This window comes from Varanus komodoensis, unplaced genomic scaffold (assembly GCF_004798865.1).
Source record: "Varanus komodoensis strain SLA01 unplaced genomic scaffold, ASM479886v1 scaffold1, whole genome shotgun sequence".
NCBI classification, from domain to species: domain Eukaryota; kingdom Metazoa; phylum Chordata; class Lepidosauria; order Squamata; family Varanidae; genus Varanus; species Varanus komodoensis.
Genome location: NW_025335268.1, coordinates 105,381,720 through 105,400,929, shown reverse-complemented (window position 1 = coordinate 105,400,929; position 19,210 = coordinate 105,381,720). Strand labels below are relative to the sequence as shown.

At 39.2% G+C, this 19,210-nt stretch overlaps 1 protein-coding gene across 4 annotated transcripts in view; it reads right to left on the bottom strand.

Annotated features, from left to right (window-relative positions):
• ATRNL1 (attractin like 1) overlaps positions 1 to 19,210 on the bottom strand; it is a 619,481-nt gene that overhangs the window by 292,171 nt on the left and 308,100 nt on the right. For 3 of the 4 annotated variants that reach the window (XM_044439583.1, XM_044439591.1, XM_044439603.1), the window contains exon 26: positions 2,149 to 2,227. In XM_044439583.1, the coding sequence (XP_044295518.1) occupies positions 2,149 to 2,227 (79 nt within the window). Of the gene's footprint in view, positions 1 to 2,086; positions 2,228 to 19,210 lie in introns of all 4 variants that reach the window. The other variant, XR_006415620.1, reaches the window with a different exon arrangement.

Here is a 19,210-nt window from a genome sequence, read left to right as displayed (position 1 = left end):
AACAATGGTCTGGTATTTAAATTAAATTATACCCTGATTGAAATGCATTCAGGCCTAATGTAATGGCTGGACATTAAACATGTATCGATTCTGTGAGAGTTGCTAGTGTGATAAGGTGGTTAGGGTGTTGGACTGGACACAGAGATCTGGGTTCGAGTCCCTATACAGCCATGAAGCTCACTGGGCGACTTTGGGCCAGTGATGCCTAACTTAGCTCACAGGGTGTTGTTCTGAGTACAAATGCCACATCGGGTTCCTTGCAAGAAGCAAAAAGGTGGGATATAAATTTAATGTAATTTATATTAATTATATATAATTTATATTAATATAAATTACATATTATTAATGTTATAATATTAGCATGAAATATTTCTAAAAATTATGAATACTTCACTAATTTTATCCACTAATTTTAAAATTATCAAGAAGAAATCATATTGCTCTAGTATTTTTCTGGAATGGAGAACAAAAAACAATACATGCCTTTACTATATACAAACATGCATTTTCCTTTGCCTGTTCTCCTAACCTAATAAATGAAAGCATCCACAGAAATTAAAACTGAGGAAGTCATACACATGCCCACAGCACCTGAATTGTCCTAGTCAGAAGCCAGTTCTCAGTTCCTATCAGAAAAAATGATAATCAGAAGCAGCCTAGATTGGAAAGTTCCACCCACACAGGAGAGAGACAAGGATACTTTCCTAAATGCCCTGACTTCACACACAAGAAAACTATCACTATGAATCACCACAGATTCCTTGTTTTTCTCAAGATGTTTGTTTACTCAGTTTTACCTTTGGAACTAAGCTGTTGTGTGTAATTATACCAACTTACACAGACAGAATTGTATGTTTATACAATTCCCTGCATAGTGCAAACTTGTTAATGTGTTGCTAAGAGATAGGCATGCATCCTAAAATAATAAAACAATGCCATGATACCCAGCAGGTCTTTTTGATTCCTTTCCCTTCTTACAATTATATTTACATGAGAGGAAGAGTGGTGTACTTGCTAGCCACTTGTGCCATCATGTCCGCACTGGCCTCCTCCTTGCCATGGGGGTGGGGGCAGGAGCAGGGAATCAGAGCTGTAGGTGCACAAATTCCCAGGGAAGTTTTGAACCCTCCACTAGCATTGTCTGAACCTGTATGGGACACAATGTATTCACAGCATACTCCCCATTTTATACTTCCCCCCAATACATGAATGTCAGGGGGAAGAACAAGAGAGTGCAATGTAACTCTCACTGCCCCCCCCCCCCCTGATTTTAATCATATGAGCAAATGCCTTGAAAGGGCACTCAGACAAACAGAATGGAATGGAAGGTTCTGTCAATGCATATTTCAGGCAATAATTAATACACAGATACACTAGAAGCAAAAAGGGGCAGAGCGAGTTGGTGGGAGGGAGAATGTCCAGTGTATGTAGGAAAATATATATTTTATATATTATCTCTCTATCTCTCTCTCTCTCTACCATGCCCGGAAAAATGGCCAAATACTCCAGTGCACATGTGGAACTTGAAAAGAGCAACAACAGTTGAGGCCAGGGCAGGCAAAATAGAAAAAGCACTGTGAAAAGCACAACTATTTGAGTGTCTGGAAATAGCAGTTAATTTGACATGCAGACCTTGGATATATGTATTCCCATGCATACTTTATCTTATTGAAGTGTTTTATTTAATGTATAGTTTTAAAACATGACAATGTAAAAAGCTACCAATAGATCTCGTATATAAACAGTGTTTCCACAGCTAGCTGAGCCAATGTGGGCGATTAGACTGTAGGATTGGGGAACCCAGGAGATCTGGATTCTAGTCCCCAGTCAGCCATACAACTCACTGGGCAACGCTGGGCCAGTCACCCCCTCTCTTATGAGGGTACCATGGAGCTATGTGATTGCGCTGGGCAGGAAAAAGGTGAGAGATAAATACAATACAATCACAACTACAACTACAACTACCACCACCACCACCACCAAAAAAAGGCAGTCATCCTGTCCTGCCATTGTATAAAGAAATGGCAGTGGGGGAGGCAGATTTATGTGATGGAGTTTAACTAGGACAGGCAGGTTGCATGTTCACCTGCATCTCTGAATTCTCTCTGAGATGGGGTGTGGGGAGAATAATCCCAGTGTTACCAATACCTCTCTCCGTCGAGAAGCCCAGCAGGTTTGTTTAATTTTCCAGACCACAGCAGCCACCAATAGCAGCGACAAGAAACAACTGCAATGCCAAAACATGAAAAATACATTAGCAACCAAAGCGTTTCACAGAACTCTTTCCCAAAAGTTGTTGACATTTGATTCTGTAAGGTGGAAAAGAATCCTCTAAGACAACAAGGAACAAGCCACAAAACAAAAATGTAGAACTATCACTCTCACATTGATAACAAGTGCTGTTTTTCTAATATAAATATCCAGTAACTGTAATTCCCCCATAAAGTACTATGGGCAACAGCGCAGCAGTATTCACATTTGTTTATGTAAAGATTTTCTATGTTGATCTTTCATCACTAAAAATTCCCAAGGCAGTTTACAATCATGATAATCATGACAATTTTGACTCAAACCAAAGTTGCAGAAACTGCAAGCTAGAGCACAGGTGAACATTCTATATCCACTGAAATTTCCAGAGAATATTCAAGGACAATTCTTGTTAAGTATTTATTTAATGACTTTCATTTATCCCAGGCAGATCACAAAATTAAAGCAACCAAATGCACAACAACACAATAAAATTATTATTGTCAGAAGTAATGGGACAAAAAAGCAATTAAAACAGCAGAATAAAAAGTAAATCTCAGAGATGAAAATATATGGTGTCCTTTCAATACACAAAATACAAATGATTACAGTGCTTTCTAATGCTTTTTAATTTGACACCTAAAGGATATTAAGTAGGTACCAGGAAAGCTCTCTTGAGAAGGGACTTTCACAATCAGGGTGTCACAGATGACACCAGTCTAAGTTATTGACACTGTTTGATCTCTGATGTTGTTGCCACCATGGGAAGGGTACAGTGTCTTTTGATGTTGGGGCAGATCAACCATCACCAGGAACTGGAACAAATATATAGAATATGTAACTCTTTTTAAATAAAAGAGCCAAAGGCTGTCACAAGAAGTTCTAGAACAATGGCCAGAACCAGACATACATCGTTTTAACCTCAAAGGCCGGATCCAGCCAAAGCACCTTGCTTTAGATGTGAGGATACTTAGGAAGTAACAGATTTGCATGCATGTCAAAGATGATATAGAAGTTGCTAAATACAGTCATGAAATGTGGCTATAGAATGTATACAAGCAAAACAAAGCAATACGCTTTTCTGTGGTTATATTGTTTCCTTGAATAAGCCAGGGGATGCTCCATGGGCCTTCAAAGTTGCCTGGAGAGGTGGTACTTTAATTCTTCTCCCCAGTTCAAGGTCATAAGATACAATTTGCCATGGATTTTATAAAATCTGTTTTTAGATGCAGTAAGCCCCACCCCCTTCCTGGGAGATTGGGACAAAGCTGCTTCAGTAAGGCAGGCAGTTTTGTTCTCACAGCAAAATAGTCCTTACCTACAGAATCATTGCAAAAGACAGTTCCAAGACAATTATCTCTGGTACTCTTCCTAACAAAGTGAAGGCCATAAGGCCTTCAAAAAACTATTTTGGCTTTGGGAGACTAGGAAAGTTTACTCCAGTACTAGCAGAACCTTAATAATCTCCTCAACATTCTTCTGGTAGAGCCCGTACAATACGTGCATCAATAACTCCTTCAGCAAGCATGTGACTCTCTTCAAGGCAAGCAAACACACTGACTCTGCATACTTACTACATACTTGAAACCCAAATTTCAGCATATGCACACCTTGTCAAGCACACTGTCAATATCTTAACCAACACAATTGTGCCTTTGTTCACTGTATGTTAGGATTGCCTCTCTTTCCTATTCTGAGTTACACATGAGAAATGTGCTTCTAATCAACAGGTTTTATGATATTAAACTGCAAGCAAGTAAAGTTGGTTTTAGATGGTAGATTAAGTGTTTTACAGAAATCAATAACACAAGAAACAAGCTGTGATTGTTTTCTGTAAATTCAGTTAATACAATATGGCTTTAGTTGAAAGTTTATTTCAGACTAATTAGAATTAACTAACACTTTCCTCTCTCCACTTCCAAATAAGCAAAATGCCCAAAACCAAGCCCTCAAGGCCGTTCTTATTTCTTAGAGCCAACCACTTAGAATGCCTCGTTCCTTACAGGTGGTCTTTCCTCCTTAACTGACAGCTCACCTTTGGATGTCTCACTTACTGCTCCCTCCTGTTCTCCTCAAATGATCTGGTTTCCCACAGTGTAAGATGCAGCTTGACTCTCTTCCCCCCCCCCACCCTTACTTTGATTCTTTTTGTCTTTGACTCTTTGTTCTCTACTTCCACCTCCCTGCATCTCTGAATCTATTCTCTTATCTTTTTAAGGGTCCTGTGCAGAACTAGTGGGCCAAATCTCAATTCCATATACCTGCTAATTCAATTATCTGCTTCAGCATCTCTTGTCCTTCATTAATCCTTTGCAATCACCTGAGTCCAGTAACTGCCACCAGATGGCTGCTGACCTGATAGCTCCAATATGAGTACTGAGAGGGGCCCCAGCTCTTGCAGATTACAGATTGCTCTAATAGATTAATCCAATTCTGATGAGGATGCCAAGGGGCAGAACTGATCAGATGATTTGGCAGTTTCGAAGCTACCTAGTGAAGTTTCTCAGACAGAATGTAAGAAACAGCCCACCTGTTGTGTGACCTTTTAATTTTTACTGAAAGGACTGTGCTACTAAGTTTCCATCTGTGTTTTCTGGAAAAAGAAAAGAGGGAGGGAGAGACTCACTCTTGACAACAAGCTCCTGTATTATGGCTTTACCAGACACATGTTCAATTTTCAAACAGCTACTGTAGCTACATCAGAAATTCCAGATTGGGCAAACATGAAAAGTGAATTACCCCAAATGCAAAAATGCTGCCTCCAATACCAGCTAAGCAGGAACCACATCTGGGGTTCAGCCCAGCTTGTACTGAGTTCATCTCCAGACAGTTTCCCATTCCTAAATTCATCAGAAGTATTGGAGGGCTTGCTGGAAACAAGAGAGGGCATGGAAGTGTCCTATGCTTCCTGGATTGGTCTCAGAGGCATGGTGAAAAAAGAAAGTACAGATTGAAGACCACCTGGCAGAAGGGCATGTTCCTGAATACACAAGGTCTCTTTTGTCTGGAGCAATCCCTAGCAAGTAATTTGGCAAGCATAAGATGCTTAGGAAGAGAAAACTTCCCAGAGCTCGGTTTTCCCATGGTCTTTCATTAAAAACAAAACCAAAAAAAAAAAAACCCTGAAAAGATGCATGCTTTTCAGAGACAACTCAAAGAAAAATAAAGTGATAACCTGGGGGAACTTGCACATCACCAAAAAATTAGTCTGTCTCTACAATAGCAATTAAAGAGAATCACAACATTCTATTAGAAAGGGGGAAAGTCAGTTATTTAGATAGGATAGCCTTTTAAGGCTATTACTACTGCATAGAGATTATCGGATTTCCAACCACTGAACTATCATTAGAAACAGAATAGATAAATACCAAAAGACAAAATTAAGCTTGTATTAATGCAAAGGATGTACACTAGAATTCTGTTTTGTTAGACTCCCTGGGTTTTTTGCTTTTGAATTCCTGTGGTTCCACAGCATTCAGTGCTTTTAGATGCTCAAGTTATTAATTCCTTAGATGGTTTGGGTCCATAAATCAAGTAATAGGTGCTTCTTCAGTGCACTGTGTGAACTGCTGTGAACAGCATTTAAACAAATATTGTTCTGTTATACTTCCATAAAGTTCAGCACTTTAGCAAAACCAGTTTTCAGTGTACTTGAATTACTGAGGTGAGGAATGGTTAGTAGGCAAACAAATTTGAATGCATCAGAATCATTGGAAGTTTTTGTATTATTATTAGTATTATTATTCCACTTCAGTGTTGTTAGCATCCTCAGAACAGAGCAGCCAGGATGCTTTTCACCTTTATCTCCTGCAAACAGGATAAAATTTTGCTTTTCACCTACAAAATTTTAAATAACTTGCAATATGTGGTGGTCTAGCACTTTCTCAGGGTGACTACTGTCCTTCCTCTACTTGTTGCTGTAAACCATCTAGAGTGCTTCAGCTACTGAGTAGTATATCCATAAAAGTGATGATGATGATGATGATGATATTACTATTAATATTAGAAGAACATGTTGTTTCTGGAAGGAAAGCACCATCACATCTTCTAAAGATGTTGTGTTATTTTCTCAACTAACCATAAAATTGAATGAAAAGATTATAGCCTACCTACCACTGAAGTCAATGTTGAGATGCCTAGTGATTTCAACAGAAATCATTTGCATTCTGTGTTTCACAGTGTGAAACATCCAAATCAACACATATACTGTTCAATATATGAAACTGCAACAAACCATCTGGCTATCCTAAGCACATTAACTAACATTTTAATACCAGCATTTCCTAATTAAAAGCAACAGTATTCAAGCATGAATTTCTCTTTTTAACTTTTTGCTTTCAGAGCATTTCATAATATACCGCAATGACTGCAAATCCAGCTATGGTATGTTAATGAGAATGACCAAGAAATATGCTAGAATTTGTTCACTATCTCCTCAGCAGCACATAGATACAGCCTTGCTATTTAAGGCAGTAATGAATGATAGTAGTTATAAACCGCTTGCCCATTTTAACTGATTTAGTGTACATGTTTAATTACGCCAAGTTAAAGTATTTATGTGTCTACATAAAGAGAGCAATCCTACCAGTCAAAACGCTAAATGATGGAAGCTTCCACTGTATCGTATGACCACTCACATTCGGTTTAGGAAACAACTGAATTACACTATATGTCACAAATCCAGACATTCCTTTTTTTCTTTTCTTTTTTAGATGCATTTGAGGCATGGCCATTAGAAACTTTGGAATGGTCAAGTTAACAGAAATGTATACTTTTAAAACTTGTTATTTTCTAAATATAATGGATTATAGATATTCTATCTAATTTATACATCATTATTTCAATAGATGCATTTTACAAGTTTCTGAGATTTTAATTATTTGGTTAAATCTAAGTGTACAGACATTTTTTACAATAAAAAATATATTTATACGGGAATAGTGAAAATGCTGCTCAGAAGAAAAGCATTAATTTGCAGTCAGTTTAAGTGATATAGACACCATTAATAGCCCTCATTTATCTGGATCCATGTATTGCAGGAATTGTTGGCATAGCAAAAGGTATTAGAGATCCAGGCTCAAGCCTTCTGAAGTTGCTACATGGTCTTAGATTTGTTGATTCTTTGGCCTTTGGTTGTGAATTCTAACCTGGTTCATAACTGAAATATGTTAAATGTTATCATAATTTGATTGAATTTTGTTGTTAATACCCTGCCACTTCCCCTTCAATTTGGTAATCTAATTGTAGCTTACATGCATGTGAAGGAATTTTAAGTGACGTGGTATGAAAAGCTATTTTGTATCACAAACAAGCTTAACTGATTTGCTTCATTATATGCTTCCATTATCTGAAGCTGGGAATGTGTGGAATCTTGGAGGGCCCTGCTGATGACAGAAGCTGAGTGAGTGAATCACAGCTACCAGTGATAGTTTGGGATTATGTCATGGCTGATGTGCATGGACAACAACATCCTAGGCACACTGTTAACTCATTGCTGGCTGAAGCAAAATCCTGCTGCTACAATAGTCCAGGGAATGAATTCATTCTTAAATAATTTAGATAATTTTCAGCTGCTTAAAAGGCTGCTTCTACATATTGATAGCTCAGATTCCATGCACCTGCTTTCCATAATGCAATACCCCATTGCAGGTCTTGATTTGGAACTAGCTTACAAACAGCAAAACAATACCTCTCTTCTCAATGTACTTGAACTGCTGATGAAAAGGAACTCTTTAAAGCAGAAAATGAAGCTTGACTCAACTGTATGGTTTGCCATACAGATTAAAAATAAGGATACAGAATCAAATGAAAACTATCCCCATTTGACCATGGTAGCATTTTCCAAACTGGCTTTTTGGATAATGGATGGATATTTAATAAGGTGGTATATAAGTCACTTAAATTGCCACAAGTTAACCTCCAACTTTGATACATGTGAGATTGCTATTATGAGGGTCATTTCCAAATCCCACATAAACTGATTGCTAGAAGTGTTGTACTCCAAGTTTCTTCTTTTTTAATTCAGCATAAATATTTGATTAAACATAATAACATGCTGTTAGGGTTGACTGAAAACATTGAGCAAACACAATAAATGTAATAAACAAAACTGAACACTGTGCACTTCCAACAGTCAGTTGGCATGTGTTTTGGCAACAGAATTCCAAGTACCCATCTCATGGATAGCAAAGTTTAATTTGAGATCACTGCTAGATTTGGCTCAATGTAGTGTCCTGTCTACTAATAACATACCAACAAAAGGCCAATTTTAATTTTGAACAGCTTTGGTAATATTGCATACTATTCTGAAGTCATGCTTTATTTATTCTGGCATGCTTGGTTTCCAAACATTAATATTTTCACAATAGTATTTTGTTTGTTTGTTTGTAATTAAATGAGTATCTTCTTTTCCCAAAACAACATGGGATGTTTAAACAAAGAAAATGGTTACCTTTTCAGGGCAGCTCAGGATTTCATCACTATCATGTGACTGTCCATTATATTATTGTTCCAACCAATGTTGGGGGAAACTCTATAGATCTTACATTTTCAATAAAATAGAAAAATGCTAGTCCAAATAAGGGGGGACTTTCTGATAAATTCCTTCTTATGCACTGATGAAGTCTGAGTTTAAAGCATTCTTCTCCTTTCACAGGGATTACGGGACCTATTAAGTGTCATGGCCTTTCTTCTCCCCCTCCTTCCAAGCAGAGCAGAACAAACGCTTTCTAACTAAAAGCCTTTATTGTGCTAAACCTAACCAGCTGGACTGGGTTTATGATACAAATGAAGGGTATTGCAGAAGACAATAACAAAATAAATAAGAAAACTTAGAACACTGGTCATTAGGGAAATGAAGTGTAATTATAAGACCCTGATTCCAAAACGAATACGCTTCCTACCTTCCAAAACTGAAAAGAGCAAACCATCCTTTCAAGGTAGGTCCACCAGCCTCAGGACCATTTACTTGGAGCATATGAAGTTCTCAGCTGCTCCCTCTTAAATTGATACCGTGTCCTTGGATTAATTATGTTGAGTCCATGGCAAATTAGAAAGTTCTCTAAAATTTCCCTCAGAACTTGAAACAGTCAGATTCTCATGGACAGCCTGGGCTTTGCATTTCAGCTGTGAATTATGGGCCTACCTCCTCATCTTACTTAAAATTTGATTTCACAACTTTGGAAGGCTCTTTTATAAGAGGAGTGGATTAGTATAAGTTAGTATGCCCCAGATGGATTCAGATGGATTTTTCTATGCCATTGGGGAGTTTCTTCTTGGTATGACATGTGCTCCTGTCAGTACCTTCATCGTTCTTTGAAATTGAGAGGTGAGTCCAGTGCTGACATACCCATTCCTAAGTCCTATTTCCTACTGACTAGAACTCTCATAGCTGCATTATTTATTCAGGAGTTGGGAGTTTATCAAACAGTTCAGATGGCTGCTAAAACATAACTGGTGAAAAACTTGAAAAAACCATTGGAGATAGAAATTTGCTGCCATCATCTTCTCTGTTGTGGTATTTAGAAGATGTTTGGAGACCACTTATTGAATCTGTTTTAATAAAGGGAAAGGCTTGTGTACAATCACAAGAGTTGATGCAGTTTTGGAAGGGGAGTGGGACTACCTGAACAAATAAATGATTTAACACGAAGTAACGTGTATCCGTTGGTCCTAATGGAGAGTAGCACTGTTGTATTGTACTATTTAAATATTATTATTAATTATAATATTTGTATTGTTTTATATTTGTGTAGAAATTTGCTTTCATCATGTGCATTTTGTATAAATTTTCAAAAATAAAAATAAATCTCTGTTGTGGTGATGGCAGCCTAGACTCACTGCTTCTCCCTCACCATTGCATTTTCATTGTGCAGGTCAGCCGATGTTTTCCAGGCACACCCATTTCCAGTGTGCCCAACAAGATAACGGGAAAGCCCTACTGAAACTTGTTTGCTAAGTATTTTGATGGTAAAGCATTCACATCAATTTGTAGCCTGACCTATATTTCATATCCAGGCCTATGAGTGAATATACTGAAAGCATGAACTAGTTCTGTATCACATGATGAATTTAAGTTGTTGAGGTTCAATGACATGAATAAGTTGTTAAAAGAAGTGTAACTAACCACTTGTTTGCTCAGTCCTTGTCCTTTCTGGATCTTAACATTAAGCAAAATATCATCGTCTGGCTGGGCTCAGGAACTTAAAAAAAATCTTTTTATGAGAGAGTGTTACATTCAGGTTGAAAGTAGGCCATTGCTTAAGAAAGCCTATATCAAATCATAATATCTTGTACAATTACAAATATACCTCTTTAAAAAATAATATTGGTTATTTTATGTATAATGCATGCTGAGAAAAGACAGTGGGAGTGACACGCTATTCCTTATCCTAGATAGTAACCTGGGAGTGTTCAATACCTTATCATTTCCCAAAATCTCCTGCATCACATACGAATTTGGGAGCACTGCTGCCTTTCTGTTTGGATCAACCATTTATATTTGCATTATTAATTCCAGTTGAAACTGGTGCTGCAGTAATACCATTCTACTCTGGTTATTATGTGTGTGGGGGGTGGCAGTTCTGCAAGGCTATATGCCATCTCCCATAACTGTTCAGGGTCTACATAAAGCCACTTAATGAGGTCTTCTGGGAAGATGGGGTTTGATGTCATCAGTTATAACCTCAAGTTCTGCTTCACATCTTCATCAGATTCAGGAGATGTTACAAAAGTGCTGACCTGCTGTGTGGACTCAACAATGGACTAGAAGGTGTCTAATACATTCTGGTGCAATCCTAAAGAGATGGACTGAGTTCATAAACCAGTACATACATTGTTTCATGCAAATGTAAAGCCTGAATGGGGTTGCCTTCCTCCTTAAGAATCACTTTGGGGGTGCTAGTAGACCAAAGCATGGTCCCAATCTTTGGAACAGTCTCCCTGCTCCAGCCTGCCTGGTGCCAAACTTGCCATCTTTTTAGTGCCAGGTCAAAGCAGTCCTTTAAAGATCTCCTTGGCTACCCAGGTATGGTATAAGTGACTTTGATGAACGATGCATTTTCTACTGACATTTTCTACCAACAAAAGCATCTCTGAGAAAAAGATAGCCTAGTCCTTTCCTAGTGTGCTCCTTGCACCAAAGCAAACTAGTTGTGGGGTGCTTGGTGACAAGGTACCTGGGATGAAAGCCAATTGCAGCTGTTCTGGCACACAAGTGGGCACCACTTCTGCTTGAGGAGGGCACTGCTTTCCTGGAGGGTGCCATGTGCTGGTTGTGCAGCCAGGGTTTGGCAATTCATAGACTTCCTCTCACCTCAGCTCTCTTTGGAAGACCAGACCAAGCACAAAAGGAAGCCCATGACTGTTTGGAGAGACAGATTCTGACCAAAAACCACACTTAGTACAGATTAACAGAATAATTAACTGGACATGCAGTATGCATCTCACCAATCTTGAAATAGTTTCATTGTATCCCTGTCCTTCTCCAAATTCAGTTGAAGATACTTCAGAATCTAGACAACTTCAGAAAATATACCTCTGTGACTGCCTCTTTCTGAACAAGCCCACTTGTGTTAAGAGTCCTTCTGCAAAAACCTGAGCTGTCTGGGGATAGGGAGGTAGGCAGATGAACTAAGACAGGGTATTTTCTGTCACAGCTTCATACCTCTAAAACATGCTCAACATGGAGGCTCACCTGGCATCATCTCTGTTAACTTGTTGGTACAAATTAAAATGTTTTGTCAAGCTGTTTAGAATGTGTAGTTTTAGCAATCTGTTTATTTGGCATTTAAATTATTGTTCTATCACATTCTATCAACTTATATTGTTATCCTACTGTTTCAAGATTTTCTAAACTGCTTTGGGCAACTGTATACCTGGAGCAGCAATATATTAACTCTTCCAATAAATCAGTAAAATCAAGCTTGTTGAGCATTCAACAGATCAAACATACAGTGATGACCATGTGGCAATTATGTTGACACAGCATGTGTGGCTCACTATTGTACAAAGAACAAAACATTTCAAAGCTCAGGAAGACGAAAATGAAGAGATCTGACTGAATATGCATATGTTGCACTTTCTCAGTGTTAGTGCTCTACAAACATGCTTTTTTTCTTTGAAGTAAACATCAATGAATTTAATTCTGATCCAGGAATTGAAAGGAATGTAGGGTCACATTCAGCCTCATGAGTATCTTGTGCAGAGATTTTATCAAGAATAGATACCTTGCAAAGCTCAAGAAAGGAAACAGGCTTATCGATAGGTTCAACAAGTCCTACTGAAATTAGAAAATCTGTGGATTCTAATGTAAATTAGCAAGCAAACCCTTCAGTGTTGTTTCTGTTATGGAATGAAAAAGGTACACTGACAAAGGTATAAATAGTAAATATTAACTTTTGAGCATGACACAACTGAGGAACAAAACTGCTATGAGGCAGCAAGTTTATAGAAGTCAATGCAGTTTATCATCTCAGATGCCAAAATTCTACAGCCATACCCAGAGCAAAGCCAAATTTTCTGGAAAATATAGTAATATCACACTGTAGAGCATTACTTTTCCTCAGTTCTTGTGGTTTAGTCAAGTCCAGTACTTTATTATGTTTAACTGACCAGCACATAGACAGAAACATGAAATAGAATCCAAACCAATTGTAAACCAATAACACATAATGGAACAAGTAAACCTAAGTGCAGCCTCAGGATAGAGCTTGGAATATTGTAATCCCTGCTGAACAAATGTGAGCCACTTTAAGAGTAGTCTGTGCTCTTACATCAGACATAAATAAACAATCCTGGCAAATTAAACAATAAATGGAAAAGGAAAGGAAATTAGAACAAACTAATGGAAAGGTTCTATGGTATGTTTGAGCTGAAAGCAAGGCAAGATCCAGGATACTCTGTCCAGCATCGGATAGGGCTATAGATTGAACCAAGATCCTGCTCATGGTTTACATCAGTAAGATGATGTCTAAGTAGTGCTGTGCCACTTTCTATTCCATTCGGGTAAGATTCCCAGGGAAGAAATCTTTTGATTGCTTTTTGTTGGAACATGTGGATTTGCCATCCTGGAAAATTGATAGGTTTAGTCCAACTGAGGAAAAAATAAGCTTCAGGCGGGAATTAAAGTTAGCAAGCCAAGCCCTTATTTCAAGGGAAGCTGGCCTTAAGGAGAAGGTTGCGCTGAGAAGGCAGTGTGGCACTTGTAAAAGGGCTCTCAAGGAACCCTGCTTCAAAAGGGACAGAAGTGGAATATGGCCCAATTTGTGCCCCAAATGAAAATTGGGAAAATTTGTGCACAAGCACAAAATATAAACAGTAGACTACCTTTACTGTTAGTAAATGGATGCATATTGTACAAAGAATTGGCCAGAAGTGTAGTAGTAAATAATAACCAGACAGAAATTTGACACACTCTCCAAATTGTATATAATAGATGTAGCAAGTTTCTTCCTGAAATATACATCAAATGCACAGTATTCTTCTCTCTTCACAAGTGGATTGTCCAGTTAGATATTCAAAACATGCAGCTTTCTTAATGATTTGCTGTATATGCAAAAAGGAAAAAAATGTTCTGTATGTCTAAATTGTACAGCTATTGCAAGGGGGGTTTAGAAGCCCAAGTAACCCACCCACACATGTATCTACAGTATATTAATCAAGAACATCAGTGGATTTGTTCCCTAAAACAGGCATACACTTTCTAGTCCCCGAGACAAGCAAATGCAGCCATAGCAGAAATCACAAAATACAGGCAGAAAAGAGCCTTTGAGCAAGTAAAACCAGAGTACCCCGGCCCCCAAAGTTCTCTCTCACACTGTGTGTGCGTGCACACACAGACAGAGAGAGAGAGAAGCACCTGCGTGCGTAGTGGCTGCTGTTTTGATCAGATCCTGATGTTATGTAGCCTCTAATTCTTCGTAACTGTGACACAATGCAATGAGCATAAAGCACACTTCCTCCCTTATCCTTCCTGCCTTTCCTAAGCTGTGCAGCTACAAAAGGTCAGCACCAATAAATTCCTGTAACCAAAGAGAAGTTTTAACCTCCTAATATTTTAAGCAATCTTTATCCTGAAACTGAAGGCATGTGTACATGTGAAAGAGAAGGTTCACACCAAAATTTCATGTAGGCAGAGTAAATCATACTGATTGTATAAAGAGCACAATGTTTGTGCCTTTTAATGGGAGAATGCTGAGAATTCATTCCACCTGAACTTTAGAGCCATTTGATGGCTCTTTACTGAAATCTTCACACTATGACTATTGATAGATTCAATGTAGCAGATCATTTGAAAGGCCACAAGCCAAAGAAGTGCAGTAGTTGATTTATTTTGAACTAGCTCTATACCTTTAGGTACTTCAGGTCCATGAAATTTTGCACTGACAGAGTAGAGGTGATTAATGCAGTAACTTTTCTTTCTAACATCTTAATTAGAAATGTGTTCAGTACAGAGTTCAATGGCAGGAAGGTGGTTCAGTGCAGGATCAATGACATGTTAAAAGGTAGGGGTGTGTGTGTAGAAATGCATGGTTTTTTTATATATTTTTTTCTAAAAATCTGTCATAGCCTACATGTAAGATAGAAAAGTGGAAGTAGGAGAGCCTAATAGTATGAAAAAATACATATTAGTGAAATATATGTTGCTACTTAATCCTATGAAAGGATGCATCATAGATGAGAAAAAAACATAACTGGCAGCATGTGCTCAACTCAATATACACTGATAAAGTTCTCATAATGTAACACGCTATCAAATAAAATCACACCCTCTGCAGAAATGCCTAATAAAGTCCTAATAAAGTCCTAGATTTCAAGTCTAGTCACTTTCAAGTCTGCAGACCCTCTCTTCACCTATTTCAAATACGTAAAAAGACGTATTTGGACATTCTGACCGAACACGCCTACGTGCTCATTATCGAGCCTATGCTGTGGCGGTGAGGGCGGCAAAGAAGAAATCCTTCTCCACTGCCATTGCCTCCTCACAGTGCCGTCCAGCGGAGCTTTTTCGAGTGGTACATGGGCTGATATACCCCGGCCCTAAGAAAGATCCTGTACCACCATTGATGGCCTGCTGTGACGACTTTGCCCAGCACTTTAAGGAGAAAATTGCTCAGATTCGTCATGAGCTAGACTCCACAAGTGATTGAGATGCTTTAGGGAGATACCAATGACTCCATCTGGTCAGGAATTAATGGATGAATTTCAGTTACTGCGGCCCGATGATGTGGACAAGGTGCTTGGACAAGTACATCCTACCACCTGCTTACTCGACCCTTGCCCTTCATGGCTGCTGACCAAAGCCAAACACGGGATTGGTTCCTGGATCCTGGACGTTATTAATACCTCTCTGAGGGACAGCTGGGTGCCCGCTTCTTTAAAGGAGGCGGTAATCAGGCCTGTCCTAAAGAAGGCATCTCTGGATCCAGAGATGGCCACCAATTATAGACCAGTGGCCAACATCCCATTTTTGGGCAAGGTGTTGGAACGGGTGGTGGCAGGACAACTCCAAGCACTCTTGGATGAAACTGATTATCTGGACCCATTTCAGTCTGGCTTCAGACCTGGGTACGGTACTGAATCAGCCTTGGTTGACCTGTGCAAGGAGAGAGACAGGGGGAGTGCTTCCCTGTTGGTTCTCCTGGACCTCTCAGCAGCTTTCGATACCATCAACCATGGTATCCGCCTGGATAGGCTGGCGGGACTGGGAATAGGAGGCACTGCTTGGCAGGGGTTCCGCTCCTACCTTGACGGCCGATTCCAGAAGGTGGTGCTGGGGGACTTTGGCTCTGTGCCATGACAACTTTGCCATGGAGTACCACAGGGTTCCATTTTGTCCCCTTTGCTATTTAATATGTACATGAAACCGCTGGGAGAGGTCATCAGGAGGTGTGGACTGCGGAATCATCAGTACGCTGATGATACCCAGCTCTACCTCTCTTTTTCAACTAACCCAGGTGAGGCAGTGGCTGTACTGAACCGGTGCCTGGTCGAGGTAATGGGCTGGATGAGGGCCAATAAACTGAAGCTCAATCCAGATAAGACGGAGGTTCTGTTGGTGGGTGATTCGAGCTCCGGGGTAGGTGACTTGGGCCTTGCCCTGGACGAGGTTGCACTCCCTCTAAAGGACAGGGTCTGCAGCTTGGGAGTGCTCCTCGACCCAGAGCTGTCCTTGGAAGCTCAAGTGACAGCGGTGGCGAGGAGCGCTTTCCTTCAGCTTCAGCTAATCCATCAGGTGCATCCCAACCTGGAGGAAGATTGCCTAGCAACAGTAACACGCACATTGGTTACTTCCTGGTTGGATTTCTATAATGCGCTTTACGTGGGGCTGCCCTTGAAGACAGTCCGGATAGTTCAGATGGTGCAAAACAGAGCTGCCAGGATGCTGTCGGGGACTGGGAGTTATTCTCATATAACCCCAGTCCTCTATCAGCTCCACTGGCTTCCCATTGAAGTCCGGGCTCAATTCAAGGTGCTGGTTATTACTATAAAGCCCTAAATGGCTTGGGACCAGGATACCTAAAGGAACACCTTCTTCCCTCTTTGCCCTTCCGCCCCCTGAGATCAGCAGCAGAAGCCCTTCTCTGGGAACCCTCTGTGAAAGATATTAGGAGACGGAGTACCTGGAGGAGGGCCTTCTCTGCAGTGGGCGCCCTGTCTATGGAATGCACTCCACAGAGAGGTCTGCCCGGCGCCGTCATTATATGTTTTTCGATGCCAGGTTAAGACCTTTTTATTTAATCAATATTTTAATAAGTTTTATTATTGAATTTTATCATCATATTTGAATTGCAGCCAGAGTGGGTCATTAATTTATTTATGTTATGTTATGTTAGATATTTGTATTTTATTTGTGTAAGCCGTCCTGAGGCTCTTGCAAAGGACGGCATACAAATATCCTAAATAAATATAGCCACAGTGGGTAAATTAAAAGGAAAAACTGAAATAGAATAGCCATAGAATAAATAAAACAACTGGCCCATTCACAGTGTGGCTCTGTTTCTGCTACTCATAGGAAAAACAGTCCACTTCTGCAGGAAACTGAACACATGGCCTTCATGGGCGAACTATGTTATATTTCTTTCAAGAAGTTTCTCAAAAATGTAATGAGTGATTACATGAATGACTATTATATTTGACAAAAATGCTCCAGGAAGTCAAGGTAAGCAATGGCTTTCTGACAGAAGGATTCTTGGTGGTAAAGAGAAACGCAGCCCAGTATTCAATATGCCACATTTTGCAAGTTCCCATTCCAGCTGTCTACTGCAAAGGCAGGATAGTAATTTCCATGCTGGGAAAAGTATGTGCAATAATGCGTTGAGATAACTTACAAGAAACTTGCAGGAAAATAATTCACTTTTTGATATTTTCGTCTGACTGCCTTACTGCTCAAACTATGGATCTACAGATTCTGTTGAATCAATTAACTCTGCATTTCTGTCATCCACTCATTGACTGAATCAGGGTATTTTTCAGTCTCTTGAATTTGGATTTGTTCTCACTTGTGCAAATCTGTGCCTGTGCAAATGCATAAATCGCCTCATGTGTTTTTTATATCTTGCCCTTTGAATGAAATGCACAATTTTTCTGTTCCAAAATTTGTGTAGGTTGCACGTAAGGGTTAATAGTCACCTAAAATGCACAACTGGCTTTTTTCATCAGAAATAATCTCCAGTGGTAGTATAGCATTACACATCTTGTTTTGACAACAATGGCCCCAGTTTATCTCAAGACGCAATGGAAGCAGGTAATCTGTACAATACTGCTAGAAGCAGAGGAAATCTAGAGGCTTATACAGATACATCATCCTAGGTTTTGGGACGTATTGGTGGAGTCAAGGACACAAATGCAGTCTTGTGTTCTGGGATATAGTAATGTGCAGTTTAACAAAGTTCTGGGATATAGTAATGTGCAGTTTAACAAAAATTATGAAGGTTCCCTAGCTTAAATCAATGCAGATGTCTCTGTCAGTTCTTCTAGGAAAAGGATGTAATGGTAGATTTAACTGCCCAAGTTACTACTTATTCTTTATCAGCTGTTATATTCTGTTCAGTTACAATTTGGTCAGGCTCACTGGTTCAAATTCACAGCCCACTTTATCCAAAAAAAATCTCCGTGTTCACATAGAAATCTGCAGAACTGCAGTGTAAATAATATATGAACTGCAGCTTTAGATTCCTTCAAAATTTGCCTTTCCATTTTGTCACCCATTGCCCTTTCTGAGCTGTCCTTTGGTGTCTGATTGGAGGGTATTTTCATTTAAACTGATTATGAATATAAAATGCAATCAAAAAACCAGGCAGTCATGGCATTGTAAACTAGATAACTATATGGACATTGAAGGCACACCTGAGCTGCAGTAAGAACTGGATGTAAATGCAGTTCAGAAACAAGAAAGCTGCACACAAAACCATGAAAAAACATGAAGAAATCCCAGGGTCCTGTCAACAGTTAGTTTTAGAGAATGACCTGCTTCCCCACCCATGCACTCCAAAACTAGGATAAAAGCATACAGATTAAACTGCTCCCATTGCCATTTTATATGGCACACCTATAGAACAAATTGTTTTATTATAAAGTCATCATATTCAAAATAGAATGTTATTATTAATGTGAACATGTTGATTTCATAAAGTAAGCATGAGAAAATGAGAGTGCATCTTTCAAACTTGTTCCACTTATTTTTACATTACGAGAATTGCACATTTTATTTCCTTATTGTATACCAATACTCTACTGAAGCCCCATACACATTAACTATTCCAAAGGACAGAAGAACATGTACTCTTGCCCACTTTAATGCAGCTAGCATCAGCACTATTAAAAGGATGATTTAGTAATATCTCAGCCAATGATTCATAAGTTTTTGTGGTACCAGAGCAGTAGAATCAGAGGAATATGTTATCCTATATTGCAGTTTTTATAGGGAATGTAGAGAGAAATTAATAACAGTAATAACCAATCT